Raw genomic sequence first — 24047 nt, forward strand, 5'->3', positions numbered from 1 at the left:
GTGTGAACTCAATCTTCCCCTCCTCTCATTTTCTATCTCTCCCTTATTAAGTCTTTGTGGATCACTGGTTGTGGGGCCATAAAACCCTACCAGGCCTGCTAATCACCGGAGGAGGGGGTCAGACCAAACGGCAGTGAACCAATAAAGAGAACCATAAAACTAAAGAGCGTGGCTCCGGCAGTCTCGCTGGGGCACAAGAGGGTCCAGGGGAGTTAACTCCAGTTGCACATCTGCCTTCTAGACATTGAACTTGATGAATCCCAAGACTTTCCGGGATCTGTCGAAGCCCATGGGGGCTCAGACCAAGGAAAGGAAGCTGAAATTTATCCAGAGGTTTAAAGAAGTTGAGAAGACTGAAGGTGGGTAGATCCCAGCTTGATTTTTTTCTGCAGTGCTCTTCATCTGAATGCCTTGAAGTGAGAGTTTATAACAATTTGGGTGTCATCTAGCCTACAGACAATTACGTTTGGATAGAGAGCTCTCGAATTCAGTGGTCTGCACCCTGGCTGCATGTGAGAATCACCTGGGGAGCTTGTTAAAAATACTGATGTCTAGGCCTCACCTCTAGAAATTCTGATTAGAATAAGTCCACGGTGGGGTGCAGCCTGGGTGATTCCAACATGAAATCAGGACTGAGAACTATGGTGCTAAGAGCTAACACCTCCATTCCCAGAGGCAGGTAGAGGCAAGGAAGTGACATCCATTCAGCACTTTCTGTATGCCAGGTGCAGGCCAGCCTGCGTTCATACACACAATGGTCCTTTTTAAAGAGAAGGAAATTGGAACTCAGTTTAAGCAACTCACTCAGGGTTACGGCCTCTAAATGGCAGATCCTGCATTTGTCTGGCTCTAGAATCTAGTTCGCAAATGCTGTTCATCTGCTCGTCCCCTTTACAATTTTTTGCTACCTTCACATGCCAGCTGTCCTCTTAGTGCCTTACTGTTTTTCTTTAGGTCTATTCACTTCTTAAACTTCAATGGATGTATTTTAAAGAGAAAATTTTCTGTCATATATTTGATGCCCGCTATATTGGTTTTCTCAAACACTTTGAAATAAACATAGCACTACTACAATAAGGAACATCCAGCCACGAACCGTGAAAACTTACCTCAAGAACCAGAGGCGGCACATTTCGGAAGGCTCACTCGGCCCCGAGGCCCTGCCTTTGGTGAGCAGGTTCTCAGCAGGCTGAGGAGCTCCTCTGCAGCCCACACCACCCTGGAGGCCCCTGGCCCCTGCCCAGGATCCCCATTATGTGCAGGGCTGGCACTCAGACTTGTTGGGGGAGATGGGAGGAGGTGGGAGGGGTGGGCAGGCCCTCCTTGCCCTGCTTATCTCCTCCTGAGGCTAAAGTTCAACCTATATGACCCATCTCAGTTGCCCCACCTGACCCCAGGTGCTGTTCTTCGGGCTCCACCAGGCACTGCTGGATCCTTTCCAGAGAGGCAGGCCGGAGGAGCATCAGCTCTCCCCAGCTGTGTCCCAGGCAGGGCCCACTTTAGTACCATTCTCTCCCATGCTAACCTGGGTGTGCATTGGAGTCACACGTTGAGTTTGGGCCCTTGCACAAGGACATCCAACAACCTCCCAAACACCTCTGATTGAGAGAACTCCCACAGCAGCGGGAGGGCTTAGGGCTGGGTGCGGGACTGCGGCGAGATGGCCGAGCCGACGTCTGGAGGAGCTGGCGCAGGCCTCTGCTGACCACGCCACCAGCCAGCTCTGCCGCTCACTAACGATGGAGGCAAGTCTCCGACTCGCTCTGGCTTCTTCATTTGTGAAACGGGATAATGAATAGCTCTGACTCATAGGGTGGCTGTGTGGACTCAGGGAGGGTGTGACGGAGGACACACAGCATGCACGAAGTCCACGAGTAGCAGCATCGCGATTATTCTCTGCTGGAAGGGCCCGGCCAGAGCACTGTCTCTGCCTCAGCATTCCAGCTCCATCATACCCTGCATGGGGCAAAACGGGGAGGTTTATGCCTCTGCCATCCAGGCCCCTCTGGGAAGGAGGATACCTGAGTTCTCACTCATCCGGGGGTGTCCCTGCATTAACAAGCCCCCCTTTCTCACACAGGGACTTTTATTCGAAAAGAGGACAGGAGAGCGTGCCGCTGATGGGGCTGCAGGCACCTGAGGGCTCTCTAGGTGCCCTGAGTCAGGAGAGCAGAGCTCCGCCTCCCCGTGGATCCTCAGCACAGCCTCCTCATAGCCTGGCTCGGCCGCCTTCCTGAGGGCAGACCCCTGGGGGCTTGGCCAGTGCAACTGAGGGTCTTGAATGTGCTTTTCACCCCTGGTGAAAATTTGGCTGTTGGCCAAATTATACTGACATTTGTATGCAGAACACCCAGGCTCCAGTGCCTGCAGGAGCTCTCTTAAGCAGGGCTCATGCTGGCTGTTCTCGAGATAGCCTGCGTGTCTCCCGCCTGCCCCACAGGTGGGGACGCCACCCCAGGCATGTCCTTTTCATTGCAGGAGACATGACCGTCCAGTGCCACTACTGCACTCACTACTCCTCGGCCATCATTGTTGCCTCCTACCTGGTCCGGATGCCTCCCTTCACCCAGGCCTTCTGCTCTCTGCAGGTGAGCTTCCCCGCTCCCCTACACGCACACACACATGCACGCGTGCACACACACAAAACTATCTCCCGAAGATTAAGAGCTAGGCTTGGACGAGGCAGGGACCCCCCTGCTAGAAATCCAGTCTTGAGCCAGCGATTCCCACTTGACCCTGGCTCCAGGATTCCGGGCCATCCAGCCGAGGCAAGCTGCTCTTCACAGATATACCTGCATGTCTGCCCAATAGTCTTGCAAAAAGACTCTAAAAAACAAGGAATGAGATATGAGGAAAAAAATACTTAACATAAATAGGTTTTAGTGGAAAAGGAAAAACAGGAAGCTTGATGACTTCCTTGAAGGTAGGTGGTCCAAGCCTAGAAAAATAAACACAAAGAATGAAGAATGAAAAGAATATCACTTGTGACATCAGAATGCATAAAGCTATGCTAAGTACAAGCCTGAAGGCTTAAAAGTACAAACAAAATATTTTAATACTGAAGTGAACAGCTAAACTAGAGAAAGAAACTAACCAATTTGCCTACCCATAAACTAACTGACCATCATGCCAGCTTAGGGTTGCCAGATTTCACAAATAAAAATACAGGATGCCCAGGTAAATTTGAATTTCAGATAAACAATGATTTATATTAAAAAGTTATTTGTTGTTTATCTGAAATTCAAATTTACCTGGGCATCCTGTGTTTTGTCTGGCAGCCCAATATAAGGTGAAAGTAGGCGAGTCTGACCCTGAGTGGATGGTGCTGTCCAAGGCACATGGGATTGCTGGGACAGAGTCCCTCCTGGGAGGCTGATAAGTTTTTTTCTCTCTTCTCCCCTGACTCTATCACTGGGATCTTGCTTCAAGGTTATTCAGGGGCACAGGTTTTGACTAGGGAGAGCCGTTGGGTAGCCCAGCTGCAGACAGCTGGCTCAGCCAACTCCAAAGCGAGCACAGCACGGGGCCCAAGTTTAGGGCCTGTCTTGATTGAGGCCTTGCAAGGTTCCTACGGAGAGGAAGGCATGAAAACAGTGGGTGAACAGGCTGCTGAACTTGCAGGGACTCACTCTGACAGCCAGGCGTCACCAAAGGAAGAACATGAGTGTCCCAGGAATTGTGTATTTTGGTCTGACTTCACCAGCAAGGTCACTCCTTATGGTCACTCAGATGACCTTGACCCCAACACCAAAGGCCATTCTGGGTCAGCACTGAAGCCATCTCCTGAGCCCGGGGCAGGAACGGGTAGGCAAGGTCAAGGTGCTGTCTCCTTAGGAGCAAAATCCCTCCCGTCTTCTGATTCTTGGCGCAGTCCTCTCTCTCCTTGAAGGCACGGATCACCTAGACATTCTGTAACCCCTGTCCCTGGAAATTCACTCAAAAATAACAAGTGTGCTTCCCCGGAGCCTTTCTCAGGCAACAAGCATTTTAAGTGAGTTTGGTTTGGAGAACAAACGGCCCCTGAGCTGTACCCCATGCCAGGAATCCCGTCCAGCTGTTCCTCATCAGTCCACAAGGAGTGACAATCCCGCTGACGATGATGGTGATGCCTCCCGTGACGGCTTCCCATCCAGGGAGTTCCGGGTGCTTTAAAAGTTTTCCCTTGCCCCTTCAGTCTCATGAATTATAGCCCCATCTCTACCTGTTACTAAGGGTCCTCTCTGTTACGAACGAGGAGGCAGACTGAAATAGAAACCGCGAACTGTGAGATTTACATCCCAGCTCTACCACTTAATAGACACAAAATCTTCTGCACGTTATTTTACTCTGGAAATGAGGGTTAATTATACACATCTCACTGGGCCGTTGAAATTAAAGGAGGAAATGTGGGTAAAGCCCCTAGCTCAGGGCTGATGCTGCGAAGGTGATCAATCATTGTTCTTCCCTCCTTCCTCCTGCCATCAGCCAGATCTCTTCTGAGCAGGCTTGAACTGGTGCAAGCTGCTCCTCTTTGGTTTAAAGAAATTCAAGACAGTCTGGACTGCCTCAAAGCATTCCAAATGGCATGAGCCAGATGAAACAGGTGTGCTGCAAACCTATTGGGTTAAGGCCACTTTGAAGCTAGTCACAACGGGTCGGAGCTTATCTTAACGAGGTTGGTCCAATGGTGACCAGCCCAAATTGGTTTGAGATAGTTTAAACCCGTGTGAGATGCTCAAAGGCACTTTTATCTTCTTTTATGTGGCACAAATGCAGTCATATTAGCTTGAGTTCTTTTGACTCCCTTGCTGAAGTCTGATGCGACTCCTGGTTTTTCTGGGTTCAAATCTATTAGTGGCACATTGGCTCATCCGAGTTGAAATCTCCATGGTGCTTCTGAATTGGTTTTGCCTTCCTACTTTTAACTGCCTCTTCTAGTGGGTCACAACTGGTCCAGGTCTTTGGAACGAGCAGAAGAACCAACCATCTTCTGCTTTTCCCTTAGCATAGAAGATGAATTTTAGTCTCAGGGGAATGTGTACAACAGCTACATCTGGGAGGAACGTGCTTGCCTCCCCTTTGGGAGTCCTGGGGCCTGTGCAGACCTCCTTATGTTCCTCCAGGAACATTCTGGCATCTTCCTGGAGTCAGGCTTTTCCCTCCATCCCACTCTGCCTCCTGGGAGGCAGACTCGTTTTCTTCTCAGGAGACCTTTGCTTCACCCCTGTGTGGTGACAAGGAAAGGAGCCTCACTACATTCTCAGCAGCCCAAGACTTCCAGCCCCCAACCCCAGCATGGATCATGGAGTGGAGAAGAATAGGAAAGGTGGAGAGTTGCAGAAGCCAGGCAGCGAGGCCCTTCTCACTTATCTGAGAGCAGGGACGTGCGAATGTCCAGTATTTCCAGAGCTGGTGTACCTATAAGAGTCAGCATAAGGAAGTGCATGCTCTTCCGTTCTGTATTAAACAAACTCTGCCTCTTGGCTATTATGTGACTAAGCCAGAGTGACATGCTCACTCCACGGCTCAGCTGGGATGGCTTTGGTGTGGAGAGGTGGTGCCTGTGAGTTCACCCCGTGTGGTCTGAACGTGGGTACAGCCTTCTTTGGGCTGTGGCCTGTCCACAGGGCATGGTGCAGAGGGGCGTGGACAGCCTAAGAATTGCAGTGTGACATATTCCAATTCCTAGGTATAAGTTTTCCTTTATTCTCTTCGCATTTAAATCTTATAAGGCTGGTCTTAGAATTGATGTCTACCTCTACTGTTGCTGCGTTTTTTTTTCCGCCTCAAATCTGTTATTACAATGATAGCCTCTTACAATCCAGAAAATGTGGCATACAGACAGTGCGACCTGAGCAGGTGGCACACGCAGGCAGCGTGACCCGGGCACAAGTCTGTTATGTGCTCTGTTATCCCCATCCCTTGGGGTGTGAGACCACTGTCTGCCGAGCTGGGGGCTTGCCTCCCAGGACGCTGTGATTCTCAGGAATCTCGCCTACTGGGAGCCGGTGTCTGTGAGCCTTCAGTCAGTTGAGCAACCGGAGGCCACACCAGGCTGGGGCCACGGCCCAGGCCCCTGTTTCCACCCTGGCAAGAGCACCAGTTGCTCTCAGGCCTGAGCTGGGACCCAGCCTAGGCGGGGCAGAGCAAGGCAGCCAGCGCCCCAGCGAGGGCGCAGTGCCGCTGCTGCTGTATTGAATAAGAAACTGAAATCAAGTGCTGTGTTAAGTCACAGCCCGTGTGAAGTCAGCTGTTACCAGCAGTGGGGAAGGGTTTTCTGCACCACTTGGGGTGAGACAGCTGGTTTTGTGTGAGACACATGCCAACTGCAGAGAGAAGCAAGGGTCGTGGGCAGCACTTGGCCCACCACAGGCCATCCACCTAGGGGCTCCGTGGGTGCCAGCCCCGCGTGGAGTTGTGTCCGTAATAAAGGTGTAACAGTTATTACACTGACTCAAGGGGGAGTGTTCGAAAAGGCACATGACAGAGTTGGCAGACCTGGCACAAAGTCCTGGCGCTAGAACTTTCTCACTGGTGGTGGTGAACACCCGAGCCTCCGTTCCTCCTCCTCTGACCCCTGACTCAGTGGGTGATGAGGGCTACGTGAGACTCAGCGCTGAGATCCAGCGTGAGAACTGTTTGCTGTGGCCGTGCGCTCCGTAGGTGTGCACGCTCCTCCCTGCTGCATAGGCAGCGCCTTTCTCCAAGGCCACATCCTACAGGAAGGAGAGCCAACGGCTGCTTGGGTCAGCCTGCCCTCAGTGGAGAGAGAGCAAGACAGACAAGGCAGCTGAACTGGTGCATCAGCTTCCCAAATCCACGTCGGACCGGCAGCTCGCTGAGGGGGACGCCCGAGCCCGAGGAAGCCCGCACTGGCCCCTTTACTTCCTTGGTGGTGGTGTTGCCTCAAAACTGCCCTGACGACCCACACGCTACTTCCCTCCTGCCCTGTCCCAAGACCCCGCCCCTCCTCACTTCCCCTCCTACCTCCCTTCTACTTCTAATAACTTCCACATCCTTCTTTTTCTTCTTTTGAGCCCATAGTTTCCTTCCCCATGCACGCTGAGATCAGGGCCCAAGCCTAGGGTCGCTCCCGAGGTCCTGGTCTGCGAAGGGGAGGGAGACGGCAGCCGGGCTCATTTGGTACCTCTTCCCGTGTGCCTAGCTCCAGCTGAGACATCACACACACGCACGCTCACCCACACTCTCTCACTCACATGTGCACACTCTCACACACATTACAGTGTTCACACCCACAACAGTCAGCCAAGGTTTGCAGAGGAGGGCATGGGACATTAAAGGGACTAAGAGACTTCCCGGAGTTCACGCTGCAAGTGGCGCTGAAATGCCCTCCCAAGTCCTCTTGGTTTTAAAGCTACGATGCTCTCTGCTCGCCCTGCACGCTGCCTCTTTGATGGACAAGCGACAGCTGCTTAGGTCAGCTGATGTACTGACAGGGTCCTGTAAGTGAATTATTTACGTGGGATACTTTTAAATTACTGGAAAGGATATGAGAAGGGGTCATCAGGCTGCTCATAAAACCAATCGCGTTATTTAGGTGTGGTGATGGGTTGATTTGGGTCAGTCCCACTGAAGGAAGAATAGACTTTCTAGCACATGTTATCAAAACATTTGTGTTAAGTGTCCTGGAGCACATGCAGTTACTGGGCTTCCTGTGGGTGTGGATCAAGAACTGAATTTTTTTTCAACATAGTTTCCCTCCCCTGTTGGAGAGGGTTTAAGAGTGTTACCACTGAAATGCCTATCCAGGGACACAGGTGCACATAGACTCTGTGTCCTCGTGCAAAAGGAATAACACCTTCAATATAGAAACTCCTTTCAGGTGTTACCAGTTTTAATCAATGCACCGTAATCCATGAACTTTACTCTGATTTTAACTCCTGTCAATCAATGTTCAGCAACAGTCCTTGTTGGCCACTTCTTCCCTCATTATTTTGCTTTTAATTTTGATTCACCTCTTAGTAAAATTGAGCACCTGTTAAAGAATTTTGAGGAAAGATATCTAGGATTATATTATTTATGAGTCCTTCAATATTCAGAATATCTTTCTGGTGTCTTTACATACGAGTGATGTCAGCTGGGCGTAAAATCCGAAGACTGTTACCTTTTGCTTCAGAAACCTCCAGACTTAGCTGCCTTGTCTTTTGGCTTTAATGTCACCTGGGAAAAGTCTTCTGCCAGTAAGAGGTAGCTCCTTTGTTGATAATAGTGGCCTTGCTATTACTTTTTTCGGTCTGTTTGGATACATGTAGGATTCATTATTCTTGATATTCAAGAGTATCGGCGGAATCGATTTAGGAGCAGATCTTGGCCCAGTAATTCTCTCTGGTCACTTTGTTTCCATACACCCTCTAGACCTAGTTTTGTTGTTGCTTTATTTTGTTTCAGACTTTCCTTATGGAGATACTCTGTAAACCCTGATTGTGCTTCTCTGCCTCACTCCTTCTCTCCCTTTCTTTCTTCTATCATCTCTTCCTTTCCTCCTTCCTTCCCTGCCTGAGAACCAAGTCCTGGTGGGATTTCTTGATGGCAGCCACCAGAGTTTGTGTCAACCCACAGACTTACGAGTTACAAAGCAGCTCCACTTTTCCTTCCAGGGAATTTGGCATTTCTTTTGTATTGCAGAAGTGAGCAAACCCATTAATTTTGAAACAAATGTATGCAAATACATTTATTAATATAGGAAATAGGAAAATCAGTTATTGCTTCCTTTATAAATAATACAGGCTTAAGTTTTAAAGATATTACTTTTGCTAAAATGTATTAGACAGCTGTGAAAAAAATAACATTTTTCTTTGTGGTAATATCTTTAACCAGATTTGTAGCACTAACAATATTTCCTATGTATATATTATTTTTATTTAATACAGGTAATCTTTTTATTACCAAATCATATTGTTTCTCAGGAGATTACCATCAGCACTCATAAAAGCTGCAAAAGGAAAACGGGACGACGAGAAGGCATCAATCTCCCGCAGATGTAAGGCGCGGGCTGCAGATTAAATATGCAAATCTCCTAATACATTTCAATGAGCGACTTGTTAGGGGCGGATTTATTTAGAATCACTCCCCCCTCATTTTGTTTCCATTTCAATTTGAATCTGATGGTGGGTGTCATCCCCTAATTTTAACCAAGAGCAAAGCCATCTTGGAGAAAAGCCACATCTTTAAGCTGACCAAGCACTGTGTTTGGTTGCAAACCCAGGGGTTACTGGGTTTCTTGGTGTCCTTGACTCTGTGCAGAGAATGACTTGTGGGTTTCACTGGATCCTCACATCTGACTCAGAAAATTGACCAGCCTGCCAGGATGCCCCGGTGTGGCCTCCCTCAGGTGTGTGGCAGGTTCTTCCTTCTCAGAAAGAGCTGAGTCCCCTTGGCCACACATAGTAGATCATATGCCCCAGGTCCAGGATTCCCCCCGGTAACTGGCATAAGGGCAAAGCATGCCCTTTGGAGTGGCATCCATGGGTTTTGACCCCAGCTCTGCCATTCATTTCTTTTGGAAAAATTAATAAACTTTGAGAAGCCTCAGTTTTCTGGCCTGCAAAATGGAAATACCAATTCCTTCCTGATGCGCCTTCTGTGAGGACAAAGAGAGAGCATCTCTGCGTGTGTAAAGTGCTAGCGTATTCTTTACCCTTCATCCGCCGCTGCCAATGGGAAATCTCGGCCCCCTGAAGATTGAAGGGAGCTGGTGGGGCAGAGGAGGGCGCTGGCATTCAGGGTTCTCCGCCTTTGTTCTTGGGGCCACATGTGCACTCTGCAGAGGGTGGCAGAAAGAAGGCAAGTTCTGGCTGTACAAAAAAGGCCCAGTTTCTATGGGGACAAGTGAACTATTGAATTCCAGGGAAGAGGTGTCCCTTGGGCGTCCCTAATCTTAAGCAGACAGACCCATATCCCAGTTTCAGAAACTCTTTTCTGAAGTCCCTCTGCCCACAGCGTCTTCAGTTCTCCAACTGGCACCTCTCTGCCTCCTCCCAACCCTCAAGATCACCTGATGAATAAGGGTAGCATCAACTGAAGAGATTTGACAATTCAGATGAGAGGCAGAGAGTCCAAGGAAAGAATTTGCCTTAAGTCTAAATTGGTCCAATCGCAGTTGCCAAGCTCAGGACTGCATCGAGCCACCTGTGGAAATGGGCCTTGGAAACGAGGCTGGCCTTGGTGGGTGCTGCATGCAGCACCATATGCCTCCAGTTCTCCATCCTCAGACCTGTTCTTGCTTGTCGAGGCTGCTGTGTTATATGCCACCAGTTCTCCATCCTCAGACCTGTTCTTGCTTGTCGAGGCTGCTGTGTTATATGCCACCAGGGCCCTGACCTGACCTGCTTTCCTTGCAAGGTCTTGCCCTGTGCTCAGAACATTGACGTTTTCTCTGTCACTAGGCTTGCAGATTCACCAGGGGTCGACTTCTCCAGGAAATTTTCCCACACGTAGAATGTCTGACCCACTCCTCGTCCTGTAGCTGGTCCTTTGTATCCTGTCTTTATGCCTGATTCAGAGCTGACCCTCAGCAAATGTGGGAGATGGTCAGATGCATGACTGTGGTTTCCTGTCTCTGGTCTGAACTCCAATTTTCAAACTGGGAAAACATTGCTCCCTTTATCACAGTGGATCATGCATCCTCCATGGAAGCTCCTGTTGTAGGGTTCCAGAGAGTGGTTGAGGGAATAGATGCCTGAAGAAATCATCACACGCATGCATGGACTGACTCACGCATGTGTGTATGTGGGTGAACGAAAGGTTCTAACGGTGAAACCCGTGCCTCGGGGACAGAGTGGACGAAGGGGGCCCACACTAGTGACGCCTGTGCACTCCGAGTTCTCACCGCATGCAGCTGATCATGTCGCCCCTTTCCTGCTTAGGGTGGAAGCTTTGATGTGGCAGATAGAATGTTCCACAGCATGAAGAAAGCATGGGAGTCAGCCTCCAGAGAGAACATGAGTGACGTCAGGGAGCTGACCCCGGAGTTCTTCTACCTGCCCGAGTTTCTGACCAACTGCAACGCCGTGGAGTTTGGTGAGTGGAGCCGGGGAGAGGCTGCAGGGGCCAGGCAGCTCGTGGGTCATGACATCAGTGTCTTTGCTGAGCAGCTAAACACACAGGCCCTCACCAGACCGATACGGTGGGCAGATTGCCGTGAGGCCTCCACTGGGTGGCGGCACCTGACAAGGAGGTGGGAGCTGAGGAAGGACGCAGCCCCAGGGCTGCAGGACCACCAAGCTACGGTCCTACCCACGACCTCCTGCCGAGGGTCCCCAGGCCTCAGTCTGCAGTGGGACGGCGACCAGGGGGCAGGAACCCTCGCTGATAGCCAGGCCTGTCACTGCCCTGCTGTGTACCTCAGGCGAGCCCCGGCCCCTCTCTGCCCCATTTTCCTCCAAGTCCCACAGATGGGTTAGCCTGGACCCTGTGAGCAGGACCCAGATATCCTGCATCTCCCAGCACAGACTGCTAGGGTGTCCGTGGGCAGTTGTATGGGCACCCTTGGTGGTTCCTTCTCTTTCCTGCCCTCCAGGCCCCACTCCAGGGTGAGCCATGCTTTTTTACCTATTGCTTTAGAGGAGGGACAAAAATTGCAGGAAGCCCCAGTGGGCAGGCCCCCTGGTGACTACATGTACCTTGGGAGCCTCCACTGTAAACATCAGGGTGACTTGCGGAGGGGGGTGTGTGGTCAGAGCCCCCAGCGGGGCGTGGCCCTCCCCACCCAGAGGTGCGGGATGGACTCTCCCACCCTGAGGAGGGCACTTGTGACCAGTGCCAGCAGACACCTGGTGCCCCAGAGCTCCCCTTCCTCAGGGCCCTCCTTCTTCCTCCAAACAGCACATGTGGGCCTGCACCTTGAGCCAGACCAGGTGTGGGCCCAGGGGAGCACAAGTGAGGAGATCCAGCCCCTGACTCAAGCACCCACCTCTTGTGCAGTGGTCTGCAGACAGAATACCAGTGGAGCATTCAAAACATGCCCAGGCCCAGGCCTGTCGAGTCTGAGCCCGTGGAACTTGGCGGCCTCGGCAGTGTTCAGATTCTCAGGTGCTTCACGTGCATCAGGGATGAGAACCTGACAAATGTAAAGGGCAATTCCCACAAGATGTGATGAGGTCCATGAAAGGAGTAAATCAGGGACGGTGGAAGCTGAGAGGAGGGATCCCAGCCGACCTGAGGTGAGGGGGCCGCTGGAGGGAGGGCACCAGCCCTCCTTGGAGGTGAAGGCTGGCTCTCTGCCAAACGGGAGGTGCTCAGCAGCAGAAATGACCTGCCCACCAGGGACCACGTGTCCTCAGGGAACTCAGGAAACCAAGTGGCTATTAAGCACCTATTGCATTCAGGCACTTTTTAGACACTGAGGATTTAGTTGGGTGTCCTGGGGCAGATTGCCCTGAAGGTGTTTATATTCTGTGTGGGGACAGGGGTAGGAGATAGAAAGTATAGACAAAGAAATAAGCTAAATACTCTTCAATGCTGAGAAGTCCTATAAGGAAAGAAAGTAGGAAAATGGTTTGAGGTGACTTAGAGACCCTGTGTTACTGTGGTCCCCAGGAAGGAGCTGCCTGAGGAGGTGACAGGTGAGCTGAGACTGAATGATGAGAAGGGCCAGGCCAGGCCAGGCCAGTCCTGCAGGCCAGAGAGAGAGGACGTTTTCACCCCAGTTGCACCGTGAGGGCTCTGGAGGGTTTCAGCAAGGCTATAGCTTGTGTTTACTGAGCAACCACTATATGCCTAGAACTATTCTAAGCATGTTATGTGTATTTTCTCCTCTAATCCTTGTACCAGCCCGAGAGGTAATGGGTAGGAAAGTGACTCCCCAAGAGGTTAAGCAACTTGCTCAAGGTTGTGTGGCTAATGTGGAGGAGAGAGACTCGGGCTTGAAGCCAGGCTCCTCTTCTTGGTGTCTGGGGAAGGTCCCTCCGAAAACCTCCTATCTTAACTTTAAAGTGGAGAGAAAATGCATAAATTATAGAGTTGAATGAAGAGTCAATAAGACAACACGTGCCAAGCACCTAGCATAGTGCCCTGGCATAGCGGCAGGTGCTCAAAATACGGTAGCTTTCATTGTTACTGCTATTACCTCCTTATTTAGCACTGTATAAAAAGCACCTGGATGAAAAGGCATAGAGCAGAGGGGAGGAAGACGCACAGACGATGATGACACAACAATCATTTTATGCGCGGGCACTACCTGGAAGCAAGTAGGGTCTTATGGAAGCCTGAAGGGGTGGAAGGCTTAGAACCCCAGTAGGAATATTCCAGGCAGAAAGGGTGGGGTCACTCCCCACAGAGGAGGCAGGAAGCAGTGTGATCTATGCAAGAATAGGAGTACTAGACAGCACAGTGTTTACACCCCTTGGTTCCTAGCCCAGTTTGGGCTCCCATTTATCCAAAGCCTTGCTCTTTCTCACCTCATTCAGGCTGCATGCAGGACGGGACAGCACTGGGGGACGTGCAACTCCCTCCCTGGGCTGATGGGGACCCACGGAAATTCATCAGCCTGCATAGACAAGTGAGTTGAGGGGGGTCATGGCAGAGTCCCTGGTATCCTGAATGAGGACCTCAGGGTGCCCTCAGTGTTCATTGAGGCTTTCTGCCCGAGTGGATGGCTGTGATAAGCACTTCTGAGGCTCTTATGTCTGGAGGGCCCAGAGAAGCAACTGGGCCCCATGCCCCGGGTTGGCAGGAGAAGGCTTGGGTTCTGGGCTCTTTTAAGAGCTCCATTAGGCTTTGCCTTTGTGCCAATTTGTTGTGGGACTCATGGGGGAAGCAAATTCAGATTCTTGTTGGATGGAGGGCAAGTCAGTGCCCTTAGCCAACTCTACACACAGGGCCAAGCCCTGGGCCATGTTGCCCAGTATAGGTCAGGGGGCTGGAGGCTCCAAGGGGCTCCCACTGGCCAAAAGATTTGCCAGGACTGGGGAGGACTTGACTTATTAACGCAGAAAGGCTGATGTGGGTAGAGGCCAGAGACCATTTGGGGACACGTATCCTGGATCGAATACCTGGGTTAGCATAAACACATGACAATATGTTCAACATCGTTAGTCATCAGGGAAACATACACTAAAACCACGAGATGTTACTACACATTCACAAGAATGGCTAAAATTTAAAGTACTGCTAAAACCAAGAGTTAAGCAAGGATGTGGAGCAACCAGAACTCATCATGCATAGCTGCTGGGGAAAAAATGGTATAGCCACTTTGGAAAAGAGCTTGGTAATTTCTTATGAAGTTGAAGATGCTTTTGCCATATTGCCCAGCAATTCCACTTGTAGGTGTTTACCCAAGAGAAATGGAAATTGTCCATAGAAAGATGTGTACATAAATATTCATCAGTTTTATTTATACTAGTCAAAAAGAAAAAAACAACCCAAATGTCTATCACTGGTAAATGGCTAAACAAGTGATACATCCATACAATGGAATATTACTTAGCAACAAAAAGGAACAGATTATGGGTACATGAAGCAACAGGATGAATCTCGAAAGCATTGTCCTAAGCAAAAGTAGCCAAAACCCAAAGCTACATACTATGGGATTCTATTTTTGTGACTTGTTGGAAAAGGTAAACTGTGGAAGCAGAAAGCAGATCAGGGGTTAGTCTGGAGTAGGAGATGAGCAAAAAGGAGTAGAAGAGAACTCTTTGAGTTGATGTAAATATTCTATATCTTGATTATGGTGTTGGTTACATGACTACATGCATTTTTTAGGACACATTAAACTGTACATTTAGGGCAAATTTTATTGTATGTGAATTACACCTAAAAAAGGAAAAAAAAAAAAATTGGCAGCAGGCCTGACTAGTAACAACAAAGCTGTGTCTTTTCCTCTGTCCTTCTCCCTTGGTGAGGAGAAAGTTCTTCCCTGGTTTATCCTTGCCTCTGGAAATTCGGTAACGGCAGCCATCACACCTCCTGTGGCATTTCCCACATGTGGCCTTCTCAAAACCACTTTGGCCATGTGCCTCAGAAAATTAACCTGGCCCAGGTGACCTGATTTTCCCAAGCCCAAGTGTAAGTGTGCATGTCCTCCCAGAGGATCGATAAGGGGAGCCCAGACAAGTCCAAATGAACATCTTTGGGTTCTGGGGACCAAGCTTTGGAACTGGGCTCTACTCAGCAGAAACGGGTGCCATCTCTCAGGTGAACTGGGACATCAAAACACTGGCCCACGTTTCTTCTTGCTCAAGGTTATTTTATGGACTGGATAGGCTAGTCAGACCTGTTGTGCCACACTAGCTGGAGGCAGGAATTAGGTGGTCCTCAGATGGGCTGCATGTGTGCTGCTTAGTGCTCATCCAGCCCGGGGAGGCATCACTCATCTTTCCTGTGCTGATCTGGCGTCCTGAACCACATGCCCCATCCTGATCTGGGCAGAGGGCCCATGAGTCCATGAGACACCTGTGTTTTTCACGCTCTTTGGGTTTTGGTTCCAGGCTTTGGAAAGTGACTTTGTCAGTGCCAACCTGCACCACTGGATAGACCTCATTTTTGGGTGCAAGCAGCAAGGGTCAGCCGCAGTGGAGGCTGTTAATACCTTCCACCCCTACTTCTACGGTGACAAAATGGACCTCAGCAGCATCAGTGACCCCCTGATCAGAAGCACCATCCTGGGGTTCGTCAGCAACTTTGGACAGGTGCCCAAACAGGTACAGCATGCCATGGCCTTTGTCTTGCTTTCTCAAAAGAGTGTGTGCAGGATGAGCTTGGATGGGAGAGAGAGTGAGGAGTAAGCAAGGACTAGAGAGGCAAAACGGTCCTCAGTCATCTCCCTACGCCTTTGATGTCATGGCTTAACCCTCCATTACCATCTGATGTCGATGGAGGCGATGATATAGTTAATGATAATGATGAAGGCGACATCCATCTGTGACCCATGTGATAGACTCTATGATAAATACACAGGATATAATTCTTTATATGTGTATCTACCCTGTAGGGTTGTTGTGAAGATCCAAAGAGTTAAGATACCAAGTGCTTGAAAGTGCCTGAAATACGATTAGCCTTCAACAAATGTTAGTTATTCATGTGATTACCTCACTGAATCCTCTCATAAGCTCTGGGTATGGGGATTATACAGATCAGGAAACTGAGGCTCAGAGAGGCTAAATAAATAACTTGCCTACAGTTGCACCATTAGCAGGTGACAGGGGCGAGATCTCACCCCATCGGTCTGGCTCCAAAGCCTATGCCATATTGACCCCATTGTGAGAGCATCCAAGTTCTGCCCCAGGGCCCCTGGTGAAATGGTAGGGGTCTTACATGGGCCTTTTGCTCCATCACCTCCATCCGCATCAGGATAGTCCTGTAGTGATGTGAGGCTGTGCCTTTACGATGACATCCTGATGCTTATTTAACTGATCTCAGCCCTCTTCAACTTCAGACTCTCATTTGGTGTAGAGATGTTTTATCCCTGAGCACAGCCATCTGGGTTCAGAAGCACAGCCCCACGGACCGTGGGGTCCCAGCCTGGGCAGTCAGGAACCACACTAGGAAATGAGTGCGTAGACCCAGTCAACTCCAGAACCATCCTGGGCATCAGCCTTCCCCACATGTAACCATGAGGCTTGGACGGGCTCATCTAGTAACATCTCTTCTGTCTGGCCTTATTGTGACATGCTCAGGTTTGCTCAGCTCCTAGGTAAGGGAAACATGGAAGGGCCTGAGGGTGACTTGGCGAACAGACCGCACATCCAAATGCGGGTTTGGCCAAGGAAGGCTTTGTAGAAAGGAGAGAATTTCAGGAAAGAAGGTTGGGTAGCCAAATGGTTTCATTTTTTTAATTTTAAAAATATTATAATACAGATAAAACAAATAATTCAAAGTAGTAGTCTACAAGCAAAAATATTTTCACATCAGTGGGATCATGGAATGCACACAATTTAAATTCTGGTTTTGCTTAATGAGATATTATATGAGCTTGTAAAAAATATTTCTAAAAAATCATCAGAATTAGAATTAGAATTCCGCAAGTGGTCCCAGCCTGAAGACAAGATTAAAATGCTTCAGGACCACGCACTGTTCTATCAAGGGGCTGTGCCTGCAAAAGCTATTATAGGGACCCAGCCTGTGGTGCTTTCGTTATGCTGCTGTGAAAGGAGAACATTCTTTAATGCTCATTTAAAAATCATCGTTCTGATTTCTGTTTGTATTGATCACCCACCCAGCTTTTCTAGACAGTCTAGCATCTGATCGAGGGTTACAACTGAACCAAGGCTGCTCCGAGACCCCCGGGCTGCCTGCTGAGCCCCACCTCTGCCTGTGCACCCAGCCGAGGCCAGCTCCCCCCATATCATGGCGCCCCATGGATGTTTCCATCTGGGAGCAGAGGAATGTGCTGGATGGCTGGAGAAAGCAGTGCGGCACAAGCCCAGTCTGGGCGGGGAGGGTGGAGAGCTGGAGCTGGCCTCAGCTGCACTCTCTGGCCCGGCGGCACTTCATGCTTTGTCGAGTTTGGCATTAGGGACAATTTGACAGCAGAGATCTAAGAAAAATGAAAATAAGAAAGGCTGCTAATGGGGTTTGCCTGTGCTCTTTGGAATAGTTGAAAGGATGCTATTAAAGAATTCTGTGTTGATGCCCAGATGGATGGGCCTGCAGACAGTTTGTAAGGAAAAGGGGAAAATATGAGAAATAGCTCAAGCAAATGAAGAGAGACGTGATCTACGGAGGAAAGGGGATCATTCTGACCCTATGACATGAGAGGCAGCTCTCCCGGGGATCAGGGGCTCCTCGGTGAGGTCATCCTTTTCTCAAGCAGCTTGGAGAAGAAGACAGATTTGGTAACCAGGAGGGCTCTCTGCCAGCCCTGCACCGTGACCTTGAGAAAATAGAGCCCCAGACCCCTCACCGGCAACATCCGAAGGTCGAGCCAGATGGTTCTGTTTCAGCTCACCTCAGCCCAGGCAGCTCCCAGGGCAGAGGAGCAGCTGCGACTTGCCTGAGGACGACTCCCCTTCTGTCCATCTGTCCTAATGACCCATGTGGTGCGTGTCTGTCTCCTTGCCTCTGCAGCTCTTTACTAAACCCCACCCGGCCAGGACCACTGCAGGGAAGGCTTCCCCTGGAAAGGACGCCTCCACACCTGTGAGCCTGCCCGGTCACCCACAGCCTTTTCTCTACAGCCTGCCGTCGCTGAGGCCCTCCCAGGTCACAGTCAAAGGTGAATACCTGGCCCTGCTTCGTTTGGTGCCCTGTCCCACAGCTGTCCCTTCAGTGACCAGTGTTCCTCTGGAGGTTCAGGGGCACAGGCCCAGGCAGGGGCTTGGGGGCTGATTCTGCATGGCGTAACGGGAATCTCCAGGCGTAATGGGAATCTGGGCAGACCTCTGCTCTGGAAGTGTCTGGGACCGCCTCTGTTACACCCTGACTTCTGAAGACCCACCCGTCCATCTGTCTGTCTGTCTGAGACACGCACCCCCCTCTCTTTCATGTACACACATATATGAACACACACATGCCAACACACATGCACACGCGTGCGCACACACACACACACACACCCCTCCTCACCTCCAGAGCCAAGTGGGAGGTCCCAGGTTTCCCAAGAGAGGGTTACAGCCCCCACCCTCGGCACCTGCATTCACTGTTGCTCCTGAGCACCCAGGTGGACCTGCAGCCACTAGCCAGGAGCATGTGCCCTGGGGCAGATGGCCCGGCTATGAGTCCCAGCCCTGCTTCCTAGAGGAGCTGAGTGTGTGTGAAGTCTGATGTCTGTGCCACCCTGGGGCCTGCCCTGCTTTGGGGATTTCTCACCACCTGGAATAATTTTCTGGTCCCAAGGAGTATAAGGTCAGGTTTTGGGGGTTTTTTCTTTTGAAATCCAAGAACAGTGTCCTTGGCATCTCCATACAAATACTGCGCACTAACCGATCGCACGACTGGACCTCCACCTCCAGACCTGCTAGAGTTGGTGCCTGGAAGGGGCAGGAAGGGCAGAGCCCCCAGGCTCCTCTGGCTGTGTGCTGTCTGCCCCAACAGCCTGGGCTCCTCTTCCCTTGGCATCAGCCCGAAAGAGACACTCAAGACCTGCATGGCCACATACATCATGTATGTGCTAAGTCTGGGGAGGGACCCGGGGCCAGTGTGTGACGTGGCCCCCGGAGGGAGGCCCAGGAGGGAGGTACCTTGAAGAGGAGCATCTCCTGCCTGGGCAGGCACTTTGCCAAGTCGGGGTTGGCTGCGCATGGCTCCTCTCTGGGCCCAGCTAAAGCGGGTGTTGCCCTTTGACAAGTCGGCTCCGCCATACTGACTGGGGGGCAGATATGTACCTTTTCTCTCTAGGCTCGGAATCCCCCAAAGGAGCCATCGGCCACATTGTTCCTACGGAGAAGACCATCCTGGCCGTGGAGACCAACAAGATGCTGCTGCCTCCTCACTGGAGCAGGACCTTCAGCTGGGGCTTTGACGACTTCAGCTGCTGCCTGGGCAGCTACGGCTCTGACAAGGTGAGTGGCGCCGGGGCGCAGGGCAGCCCCAGGGCCGCAGCCTCCTTCCGGTTGGGGCAGAGGTGGTCAGGGGACGGGCGAGCCCCAAGCAGCCACGGTCACCCACACCCCTTCCTCCACGTGGCTGTGCCCCCAGCCTGGGACTGTCACCCAGTGTGGGCAGACAGTCCTGGGGGCTCCTCCGGCCCGGGTCACAGCTTAAACTCAGAAGGGACGTACTGAGTATTCGGCTGCCGCCAGAAGCGAGCCACCCAGTTGCTCGTCCTCTACCCCTGCTTTAGGCCATCCGGTTATGTCTACCTTCTTGATGTGGCCCTGGCTACCTCTGGCCTCCTTTCCTACCCTCGCTCCTCTCCCACCCTATCACGTGGCGTGAATTCCCAGCCCACCAAGCTTTCTCACCCCTCCCTAGCCTTCCCCCACCTCCTTCACGAGGCAGCCTGTGAAACTGGTCCCAGATGTCACCCCTTCCTGAAAGCTGGCTCCGACTTTCCCAGGCTCACGGGGCATTTTCGCTGTGTCCCCATAGCCTCCTGCTCCCTTGTCTCTCCCCACCTGCTCCTTGGGTGGTGTGAGCTCTCTGGGGACAGACCTGGACGGCCTGGATTTCGTCACCAGGGCTTGTCACGTCCCTCGGCTCCCACAGCACGCAGGCAGGCAGGCTAGCGGCACCATCCAGACCTGCCTGCATCCCTCCGTCGCCCCGTCCCAGCTCCCTGCCCTGTGCTGGCTCTGGCACCAGTGCTCGTCCCACTCGTCTAATCTCCCGCAGATCCTGATGACGTTCGAGAACTTGGCCGCCTGGGGCCGCTGTCTGTGTGCCGTGTGCCCGTCCCCCACGACCATCGTCACTTCTGGGACCAGCGCCGTGGTGTGTGTGTGGGAACTCAGCATGGCCAAAGGCCGCACCACAGGCCTGCACCTCAAGCAGGTACAGTGCCTCTGCAGGTGGGGTACCTTGGGGCAGGTGTGCCTTGGGCAGGTGTGGTGGCTCAGGGCAGGTGTAGTACCTTGGGCAGGTAGGGTGCCTCAGGCAGGTACGGTGCCCTAGCGTGCTCCAGCTCCCGAGCACTGAGAGCCCTGTCTCCCTTGGGAGCAGAGAGCACAGTGAGACACTGAGGGCAGCACATGGCTCTGTGTCATTCAGGGGCGCGGTTTCATGCCCTTGGGTGGATTTGACAAGCTTACAGGGCTGGTGCCTCCATGGAGGCCCACACCTCGGTGAGAGATGCTGCTTACACGTGAGGGCCAGTGAAACTGGGTTTTGTGGGGTTTTTTTGCACTAAGGGTCATTTTTGAGCATTTGTCATGGGCACTTTTATGTGAATGGCCTCATTTCACCTCCTCAACAACCCTGTAATATAGGAATCATTATCATCCCTACTTCACTGGTGAAAAATCAGGTGCAAGGAAGTTAAGTGACATGTCCAAGATCATAGAGCCAGAAAATGAAAGACTATCTCAGAACAGGGGTGGTTGTGGCGGAAGCAGAGGGAAGAGACCAGGAGGCAGACAACTCGTCTGGTCTTGCCTCGCAAACCACAGCTGCTCGGAATAATAAACGGAGAGTGGAACTGACTGCTTACTTAAGGCTCTGAACATTAACCGTAATCTTGGAAAGCAGGTATTGTTAGTCCCACTTTTAGATAAGGAAACTGAGTCTCAGAAAGGTCTGGTTTGCCTTTTAATCTAGGTTTGTCTAACTCTAAATCTAGTGCTTTCCCCTGTGTACACTTGAACTTGCTGGAGAATATTGCTAGGGGACATTTCCACCTCCAAAATGCAATTCACGTTTACATCTGTGTTTTAGTGAACCGTATAGCCCCAAAGTAACAGAACAACATTAACCATACAAGGCTTACCACTGACCAGATTTCCTAAACTGAACATGTTTCACTGGAACTGATTCTGGGTTTCTCTGGATGCTTTTCTAGTCACTCAAGTGTCCCCAGAGCCTGCCCTTGTCCCCCGGCACCACCCCCAGCACTCGCGTGGTGCACAGCGACGGGCACTCAGTAAATGTGAGGTGAAGGAATGAATGTGTCAGTGCTGAGGGAGCCGGTTAATCCTGCAGAGGCGGTGGCATCTGCTGAGAGGCAGCTGTGCAGGTCAAGTGCAGGCTGCCTTCACCCAGACTCTCAGGGGAAGTCCTCCCAAGCCAGCCTTGGAGCCCCCTGTCTTTTCACACCTTCACCTTCCTGACCTGTGTGAAGAGCCTGTGCGCTACCATTACGGGTGTGGAGCAGCCCCCTCTCCCAGGCATCACTCCGGGGACAGCAGGAGATCCAGCCCAACCCCAGAGCCACCTTGGGGAGCCGGGGAAGTGACTCCACCCCCCCCCCCATCGCCGCTCCAAGGTCCTGTTTAGTGGCGAAGATGCAGCGTAAAAGCCCCGGTACTGACAGCATAAAATGTAATTTATCATCCTCTCCTAGTTATAAATCAAGAGAAAAAGGGTATCCCACAAGCTCTTGTTTCCTAAGCAAAATAAAACACTTTATCATTTACCTACAGAGGCTGACCTGGCCTTGGGGATCCCCCAGACAGGAAGCTGCTCAGAGAGGGGGGTCTGTCCCTGACTTGTAGACTGGTAGGCAGAGAAATCATCATTAAATAGCTTCATTAACAGTTTTTTAAAGTGTTTTATTTCTAAAAATATTACAACATTAAATACAAATTTCAAAGTTAAACAGTTCTCTATAATCCCTATAAAAGTTCTCATTGTTGCATACTGCCACCCCCAGATATACATATTTATACCATTCTGATCATTGTGTAGATAATGTTGATTCTATTTTCACCCAGTGTATCAAATTGTTTCCGCTTTTCTATAGTCTCTGTAATTTACATTTCAATTGTTCCATATTATTCCATCTCCATAAAATTATATTTCAATTGTTTTATGTCAAGGCACCACAGTTTAATAAACCATTTCTTCTAAAACTAGACAGTTACATTGCTTCCAGTTTTAACTATTTTAAATAGTGCTTCAGAAAACATCTTATATAGATTGCTGTTTGCTTCTGATGAATTGTTTCCTTATAGTAGATTTCAAGAAGTAGAATTACAGCGTGGTGACATAATGCTTTCTATAATGGTTCTGTAGCTTTACAGTGCCACCACAATTAATTAGGAATACCCACCTCACCGCAACATATCCAGCATGGGGAATTATTTTCAGAGGGTTTTATTTTACTTTATTTTATTTATTTTTTGCTACTTTAGGTATAAGGTGATATAGTGGAGTTATTTTAATTGGCCGTGGAGAAAGGTATTATTCTGAGAAAACAGAAGAGACAATGGAGAACATTTAAAATTGCTGTCCTCCTTCATTTTTTCCCAGGCCTTTCCAGATGGGGAGTGGTGCTGACTGCCTCCAGGTGCTCTAGTTTCCTGGCTGGTGGGAGGCAACAGCCTTACGTAGGTGGACGGTGCCTGTGCGTGCAGTGGTCCCTCACTCTCCAGCGCCTCCCCTGCAGAAAGCCGGCAGCCCCGGCTCCAGTAACGGACAGCTCGCACAGGCCCTGGGCTCACAGCCTCTGTCTCTGAATCCACAGCACATACACCTGGGTCCCCTGGCCTGCACTCTCTGGCGTGGTCCTATCCCCTGCAGTCAGAACTTAGCCATCAGATATAGTTCGTTCTGGGAGGACCACCAGGAAGCTCCTTTCAAACCCTCTGCTTTCCTCCATTCATTTAGACAGTTTCCACTTCCCTAATATGAACCAACCTTCTTCCGTGGGTCACATCCAGAACCTTGCCAGCACCATCTGGTTGGTGCCGTGTTAGGATCCACGGAGCACAAATTGGAATCTGTGGCAGAACTTTTAATTGCTATGACCAGGCAAAGTGACAGCTTTGAAAAATGACGCTCAGCCTCATTGACCCAAATGAGTGAGTGGTGGACGGTCCTGGGGGTGGAGATTCACCACTAGGTGAGGCAGGGTAGTCACGTTTTAGAACACCACCTCCGCACTTCTCAGGCTGATTCCAGAGGACAGCAGGCACGTGTGCGCGCGACAGCTCTCAGACCAGGCTTAGCTGGCAGCCTCTGGGACAGCTGTGATGGAAACTGTGCCGCTGCCAGCAGCGGCGGGCCTGGGGGTACCAGTGTGCCTGGCAGGCCTCCCCAGTGCCTCAGGAACGTGTCCCCAGGGAGCAAGGCCTCTGGCCAGGTCTGGACACGTAACCATCCATAAGCCAAGCCAGACCCTGCACAGGCCAACCTGAGGGCCAAGACTGAGGCCCTGAGTCACCGGCTGCCAGGCAGCGAGACTGGATATGAACCCGGATCCTTTGGACTTGAAAAGTCACACCTTTTAAACTATGACCTGACCTCCCTGCCTTCTTCCCAGTTTAGTTTCCAGGGGCACGTGTGTTTCTGAGGTTCCCTTAGTGTGATGCTCAAACTTGAGCATGCCTGAAAAATCCCTGGACAGCTTGTGAAAACCCAGGTTTCGGGGCCCCACTCCCAGAGTTTCTGATTCAGTAGATCTGGGTGGGGCCCAAGAATTCACATTTCTGACAAGTTCCCAGATGATGCTTGTGCTGCTGGCTGGGACCCCGCACATTACAAGTCAGTGCCCTGGCATATTAATAGCGGTGTGTGTT

The 24047-nt window shown here is 50.9% G+C and overlaps 1 protein-coding gene across 1 annotated transcript in view; it reads left to right on the forward strand.

Moving 5' to 3' along the window:
- WDFY4 (WDFY family member 4) overlaps positions 1-24047 on the forward strand; it is a 260133-nt gene that overhangs the window by 224160 nt on the left and 11926 nt on the right. The window contains exons 49-56 of the mRNA XM_082407126.1: positions 242-359; positions 2479-2588; positions 10866-11019; positions 13407-13498; positions 15426-15638; positions 18004-18151; positions 19252-19436; positions 20209-20367. Of these exons, the coding sequence (XP_082263252.1) occupies positions 242-359; positions 2479-2588; positions 10866-11019; positions 13407-13498; positions 15426-15638; positions 18004-18151; positions 19252-19436; positions 20209-20367 (1179 nt within the window). The remainder of the gene's footprint in view (positions 1-241; positions 360-2478; positions 2589-10865; positions 11020-13406; positions 13499-15425; positions 15639-18003; positions 18152-19251; positions 19437-20208; positions 20368-24047) is intronic.

Source organism: Balaenoptera borealis (genome assembly GCF_965194805.1).
Source record: "Balaenoptera borealis genome assembly, chromosome: 10".
Taxonomy (NCBI): domain Eukaryota; kingdom Metazoa; phylum Chordata; class Mammalia; order Artiodactyla; family Balaenopteridae; genus Balaenoptera; species Balaenoptera borealis.